Source organism: Rattus norvegicus, chromosome 5 (assembly GCF_036323735.1).
Source record: "Rattus norvegicus strain BN/NHsdMcwi chromosome 5, GRCr8, whole genome shotgun sequence".
NCBI lineage: Eukaryota > Metazoa > Chordata > Mammalia > Rodentia > Muridae > Rattus > Rattus norvegicus.
Window position 1 is genome coordinate 155,890,383 of NC_086023.1, and position 7,355 is coordinate 155,897,737.

Sequence of the window (7,355 nt, forward strand, 5' to 3'; positions counted from 1 at the left end):
TTACATTGCCTCCAGCCGTCTAAGAAGTCAGCTCGCGGGGCTGGAGAGATGGCTCAGTGATTAAGAGCACCGACTGCTCTTCCTGAGGTCCTGAGTTCAAATCCCAGCAACCACATGGTGGCTCACAACCATCTGTAATGAGATCTGATGCCCTCTTCTGGTGCATCTGAAAGCAGCTACAGTGTACTCATATACAATAAAATAAAATCTTAAAAAATAAATTTAAAAAAAAAAAAAAAAAAGAAGTCAGCTCGCCTAGAAATGGGAAATTGAGGCCCTAAAAGCCTTTCAGAACCTGCCTAAAGTCATACAGGTATCAAAGTCCACCAGGCTGGCATTCAGCTTGTCTCAACCACGCTGAGCTGAAGTCTACTGCTGGTGCACTACACTAAAGGCTGTAGATGCCTAGGTGGCCATTCCTTTGCCCATCAAAGTACCTATCCCAGCCAGTGAATCTGGAAGGCAAGTTGACATCACCGGGGGCTGCTATGCTCTGGGATGAGGGAGAGCCCAGCCCAGAGAGGGAGAGGACCATGGGCTGAGGCTTTGGAGAACTGGACAGACCTGTGAGTAGCGGCTTTACGTAAGCTGTGGGTTTCCCCAGGCATCATCTGAATGGGGCAACTGAGGATATTCTTCCATATCTCTTGGCAGAAGCTTGGCAGAGGGACTGTGCCTCCGCCCACTTGGTTTCCTAGCCTATGACGGCTCTTCTGTCTGGCTCACTCATTCATGAGCTCATTCAGCAGATAATCGCTGAGCACCACCAGTCCTCTACCCTACTGTGGACAAGGATGTGGTGATATAAGGGTGGATGAGTGTGATGAAGGAGACATTCTGTCATGGCAGTTCAAGGACCGTGGGGGAAGCAGAGATCAAGCCCTGGGTTGAGTTTGAGGGCAGAGATTTTCCTGGAGTGGCGGGAGCAGAGGGACATGGGTTAAGGACATTTTCCAGTGGAGCTGGGCCTTGAACGTTGTATAGGATTTAAAACTGAGGCCAAAGGGAAAAAGAACACCCTCCCACCCTTCCCCCCCCCCGAAGTGTGAGCAGCAGCACAGAGGCCTAGAGATAGGAGTGTGCTATGACACCTGGAAAAACTGGGAGCAGTCTGGGGACACACACCAGGAGCCAGGATGGACAGATGGTAGTAGGCCCGCTGGCCACGTGTTGAGCTATGAACATGGCGAATCGCACTGATTACGGGTCAGCCCCTCTGGAGGGGTCAGACGAGACGGATTTAGGCCCCAGAGTTCCCAGGAGAGTTTTGTTGCAGGCCTCACTAGGGCAACACTTCCCATTCTTTATTGCTGTGCCTAAACTGCTCCCATAATGCACCTCTGGCTGGGTCAGCCAACAGCCCACGCCTCAAGCTAGAGCATTCAGAGGGCATCCCATCGCTTAAAAAGAGAAAAATCGGGGCTGGGGATTTAGCTCAGTGGTAGAGCGCTTACCTAGGAAGCGCAAGGCCTTGGGTTCGGTCCCCAGCTCCGAAAAAAAGAACCAAAAAAAAAAAAAAAAAAAAAAAGAGAAAAATCTGCCAAGCATGGTGGCTCAAGCCTTTAATCCCAGCACTTGGGGAGGCAGAGGCATGAGGATCTCTGGAAGTTCAAAGCTAGCCTGGCCTACATAGTGAGACCTCCAGGACAGCCACGGCTAACACAGTAAGACTTTATCTCAAAATAAACCAGTTTTTAAAAATTGTAGACTCACATCATGGACATCGTATGAAATATGGACTCTCGGTGGTCGAGTGGAGATTACCTTCTTGTAGTTTAAGCAGGATGGGTATGCTCCCCCACCCCCATCACATCCATCCCTTTGTTCCCCACGGCATCTGGAACGGGTGTAAGTCTGGGAAAATGTGGTTTAAAAACCGATAGTTCAGCTGGGTGTGGGGGCTCACACTGGTTTAGAGACAGAGACTCACTGTGTACGTAGCCTTGGCTGATCTGGATCTTGCTGTGTAAACCAGGCTGTCCCTGAACTCAGCAAGTTCTGCGGGCTCTGACTCCCTGGATGCTGAAATTGCATGTGCGCACCACTTAGAAGGCTGAGACATGAGGACCTGTTGTCAGTTCTAGGTCACTTTAGGCTACTTAGTGAGCTCTAGGTTGGTTCAGCCCACTCCCAATTCTAGGCTAGGAGTGAGGAATCTAAAGAGATCTGAGGCTACCCAACTGCTGAGAAGTAGGCGTGGCTTTCAGGCCACGCCCTCTCCCTGGAGGTCAGGGGTGCCAGGGATCTGGGGCAGCCCCAGCTACCTGACTCTGACCAGGTGACCACTGGAGCCATGCTACCCAGCCCGTGGTGTTTTTGTCTCCTTCTTTACTAGTGGAGGGTGGATGTTGGTCCAGCCCTCTTCTACCACACATTTTGGAAACGGGCAGGTGGCAAGGAAGACCACTCCCAGGGCTTTTCTGGAGAGCCTCATTTTAGGAAGAGGGATGCTATACCAGTGTGCAAGTCCGTGCACTTTATGTTGGGTAGTTGCCAGAGGAGGAACGAACGGAAGAACAAAAGCAAGCCTGTAAATTATCATCCACTGTCTGCCCCTTCAGTTCTAAGCACTTCAGGTGAGTCTACCCCAGCTCAGGAGAGGGCTCCAGCAGCCACAGCACCTAGCCCTGGGACCCATAGGCAGGGGCCTTTTAGGCTCTAAACACAGTATCTGCTGCACCATTTGTATTTAGAAGGGCGGGCTTGTAACCTTGTGACTTGGCTAAGCTATCTTAACCCACCTTAGAGGCTTCCCCTGAAGCTCACAGTCCTCTTGAGGTGTGAAATGTTACCTCCTCTTCTTCTGTCTGATGCGGGGGGGGGGGGGGGAACACCTGCAGAAGCCTTGACAGGTTGTACAAGGGACGAAACAGACAGGACATGGCTGCCTGCCTGATCAGTCATTGGTGTGCAGAACCAGCCCTGACTTTTCTCTAGACGACCTCAGACCCTGTGAGGGTTCAGCCATGATGTAGTGGCCGCTGCCCCTGTTCCAAGGCAAGACTGTCACTTTCCTCATCAACGCTGAGTAGCTCCGAGGCCAGCGCCCAGCTCACCCCAGGGCTGAAGAGCTCAAAACTCATTGCCCCCAGGGACTCAACACATTTCTCCAGTCTTTCAAAAGAAATCTGAGCTGCTCACTCTCCTCTCCAACCCCCTGCCCTCCTCTCCTCCCCAAAACGGGTGGGGCTGTGGTCTATACTACAGGCTGTGACACAGACATGGTTAAAGAGAAGTCCCTAACCCAGCACACACTCCCCCCGCCCCCACACAAATGCCCCAGAGACTTGCATGCGAGTGGGAGTGCCTAGTGTACAGACATGGTGGGAGGCAAGAGACAGACAGACTGATGGGATAGACAGGGGCTGTTCCTCTAGGACTTGGCTGGTGCAGTTTTCAGACAAAGCATATGCTGCTGCCTCCTCCCCCGACATTCCGGGAACAGCTTTCAAGCGGCAATCCTCAAGCCAGGGATCACAGGAGGTGGCCACGGATGCTTAAAAGGGCTATTATCTGGGCCTTGTGGTGACAACCTCACCCCCAGCAGGCCTCACAAACACAACACGGGAGGAGTGACAGCCCTGAAAAAGCAGATCCACTTTATTTACAATGATCAGTAGATGACATAGATCTTTGGGTTTTGATGGCCTTGTGGAGACACCTGGGCAGGGGCTCACTCTCCCCACCGTGTTAGTTCCTCTTCCTCCCTCAGCCTGAGTGTACGTGTAGCTGTGGTCGGAACCTGCTTGCTCTGAAAGCCTTGGCTTGTCTGGGACATGTGTCCTTACCTCCTTTGGAGGTTGCCTCTTGGTAGACCAGTTCTCTGTCTGCAGAGAGGGGATGAGCAGAGTCCGGTAGGGAAGCCAAGGCAGAGGCTTGGATAGCTGCCTAGGGCAGGGCTGTTACCTGTCTCACTCTGTCCTTTGCATGGAGACAGGACCATCCCAGTCCCCTTCAGAGGCGTCAGGAGCCTTCCAAGGAAGAGAATCGGACTAAGAATTGTCCCTGTATGTATGGTCCCTGTATGTATGATGGGAGCCCTTGGTGGAGCTGACCTCAGTTCTCCCCAGCCACTACACACTCTTCCTTATCTGGAATCCCTCCAGGGTGGTTCTTACCCTAGGGAATAAGAGACCAAGGGCAGGGCCATTACTGCTAACCTAGACCAGGTAGGTGGTGGATTCAAACCCACCCTCCAGACGTTCCTTTTCTCCTGAGAGGCCGTTTTGGGAAGAGAGCAGGTTGGTTGGTCTGTGGGCAGAGACTGGGCATAAAGCGTGGGAGGGCAATTCCACAGTGGTAGGCCAGGGAAACTCCCAGTGTGGGGATGTACGGACTCCCCTCCACCCCCCCAACAATCAAGGGCATATCCTACTTCACCCTGAGCTAGGATGAGGAGCAAGGCGACCATTACAGCGACCGCGAGAGCGACAGGCCGGGGACCAGGGGGGCGGAAGCGGGCAGGGCCAGGTTGGAGTCCGGGTCAGTCTGCTGGGCCGGGTCTAGGGCCCCGAGTCCTAGCCCTGCGCTCTCAGCGCGCCTGGCCCGCCCGCTCCCTGGAGCCGGCTTTCCAGCGGCGGGGCTGCGCTGGTGGCGGTGGTGCCGGGGCACCCCGCAGGCTGCACGTCCTCAGCTCCCGGGCCAGGCTGAGCACCTCCGGCCGCTCCCGCTGCAGGGCTCCTCCCTCACTATCCTGGGCGTCCTCCTCCTCCGCATCCTCCTCCTCGTCCTCCTCCTGGATGCTGCTGAGCCGCGGAGCCCCGCGACTGCGCTCGCCCGGCGGAGGCCGGTAAGCGCACTTGGCGTTGAGCAGGCGGCGCAATGGAGCCCGGGGTACCGAAGCGGCGGCGCCCCCCGCACGGAGATGCTGCTGGCGCACGTGGCGCGCATCGCTCTGGCGCTGCAGTCGCTTGAAGTCGCTGAAGGCCGCCAGAGCAGTCTGGTGGAGCAGGCGGGCCAGGGAGCGCGCCTTATGCGCCCGCGCCAGCAGCACGGCGTGGCAGCGCAGCACCACGGCCTTGTGGCGCGCTTGGTGGCGGTAGACCCAGGTGAAGACTCGCGGATGGCGCCCATCCGCCGCGCAGTAGGTGATGCGCGGTAGCAGGTAGGCGTGTGCCGGCCTGCGGCCCCCCGAGCCCCCGGAGCCACGCTCGCTCGGCTGCATGCGGATGCCGTGCGGACCCAGGGTCAGTTTCATCTTCGTGCCCCCTCCCGGCCCGCAGCGCGCCCAGATCCTGCCCACGGCGTCGTCGGTGCAGCCGTCGCCCTTGGCGTGCAGGGTGACGGCGTTGCCCAGGTACCACACAGTGTAGGTGGGGTCCTCCTTGTTAAGCTCCACTTTCTGGCGCCGGCTGCGGAATACGCGGCCCAGACGCTCCAGAGGCCAGTCCGGTAGCAGGTCCGGGCAGGAGCGCAGGAAGCTGGAGAGCAGCGACGTGTAGGCGAGCCCGGGGCTCAGGCTCTTCGCCTTGCGCTTGGCCTCATCCTCCACTAGCACGAATTTGTTCCGTCTCCAGGGTAGCATCGCGGCGGCCCAAAAGGCTGGGAGCCGTAGGGAGCTCACTTGGGTCCTGGAGAGCCCCAAAGGTGCTCAGAAGCCCACCGCCCAGGACTTGCGACAAGCTGGGCGGCGGCCGAAGAAGACAGCGTTGCGTGAGATGCCCAGTGTCCGGCGGGGCTGGCTTTGCAGATGCCCGGTTCCCAGACGGGCTGGCCACTGAGATGCCCGTGCGGCTGCTTGATCGGCTCGGAACTGCTTCCCCCGGGAATGACTCCAGCCGTCTGGGAAGCAAAGAGGGACAGGGTCTGGAGCAATAAATGTCCTCCAGGCCCGACTATAGGAGCGATTGCCACGGTCCCTGCCGCCGAATCGGCGGCAGGGACGTCTCTAGAGCAGGGGCTGGTGGCTGCTGGATGAGGTGGACCAAGAGCACGGCTGCGGTGGGGACTCCTTCAGGCGTCGCGACTCCACCTCCCTGAACTGCCTACATCACCGGGCGGTACCGCTAGCTCTCTTGTCCCCTCCCTACCTCCCGCCCCCTCCGCGCAGACTCGCGCTTCGCCGACCCAGCACAGGCGCGTTGGAACTGTTTTAAGCTTTCTCGTTGGAAGGATGAAGAGTAGGGGGGCAGCTAAGGAATAGGAATCCCCTAAAATATTGCGGAGGGATTTACGGATGCAAATTACTTCAGCTTCACTGGTGGGCTCCAAGTTCCCAGGGAGAGCCCCGTCTCTTTCTAGGATTCCTGCCTGCTGCCCCTCACCCACAGAGCGTCCCTCCCCCCCATCTTTGAGAGCTGAGAGCAGAGATTTGGGATGGGTTTCTGCTGGGACCTGGTACCGTTTGCGCCTCTTCTCTGCACAGCATAAAGCCATCTGAGGTGGCCGAGCAGGGCAGTGGAAAAGTACTGCCTTTTGGTGAAGCTTTCTCCCAGCTTCCTCCAAGGTCGTGGGCTAGGCTGCTTCCCCTGAGCTGAGAGATTGACTGGTCACACCACAACATCAGCCGCTGATGGTCAGGACAGGAGAGGATTCTTGGTGGCGGGGAGGGGTTTCCAGAGCAGACCTGAATCTGGGAATTGCAGCAGGCAAGCTCTCCTTCCGGTCACATTGTAGCCTCCGGATCTTTGAAGATTAGACTGATAATGTCTTCTCTGCAGAGACGCCTTCTGAGTTCCCAAGTGTTTGGCATTCACTATCTCATCAGATCCTTCTGACAAGACAGTTCAGGGTCACATGGTTGGAAGGAGATGGGTCACTCAGATCCTAGTGACCCCAGTGCTCGCTTTCCCCCTTCCTCTTCCCTCCGATTCTAGGCAGACAGGCCATTTTGCATAGAGTCTAGGTACTTGTCTCCGTCCTCTAGGGAGTGACTGGTTCTTCCTGAGAAGGGGCTCTGGAAAAAAAGACCCTGTGTCAGGACACATATTCTGTTCTCTGAGTTTAAACCTCAAGCTCCCAGAATTCCGGGACTCCGTTTATGTGGGCCCTAGATCCCATGGCCTTAGGACTTTCTACTACCAACACTTGTTCTTTAGTTGGGTCCTGGGGACAGACAGGTCATAGGGAGGTGCCCACCAGGTCAGGAAAGAGCTCAGGTCTAATCCTGGCCGAGTTCAAAACCAAGCTGAACTCTGGAATGCGTGTAGGTGCGGCGACAAGACTGTGTGCTCATCTGGGGCTGCCAAGCAGGGATGGTGAGTGGCTGGCCTCAGAATCCCTGGGAGAATGAGAATTATATATATTTTTTTAAAGATTTATTTTATTCATGTGAGTACACTGTAGCTGTCTTCAGACACACCAGAAGAGGGCATCGGATCTCATTACAGATGGTTGTGAGCCACCATGTGGTTGCT

The 7,355-nt window shown here is 56.2% G+C and overlaps 1 protein-coding gene across 1 annotated transcript; it reads right to left on the reverse strand.

Annotated features, from left to right (window-relative positions):
• Nucleotides 1-3,578: 3,578 nt before the first annotated feature.
• Nucleotides 3,579-5,977, reverse strand: Fam43b (family with sequence similarity 43, member B). The gene has a single exon (NM_001399217.1). It carries the CDS (start codon nt 5,522-5,524, stop codon nt 4,532-4,534), a length of 993 nt encoding a protein of 330 aa, NP_001386146.1. The 5' UTR covers nt 5,525-5,977; the 3' UTR covers nt 3,579-4,531.
• Between the last annotated feature and the right edge of the window lie 1,378 nt (nt 5,978-7,355).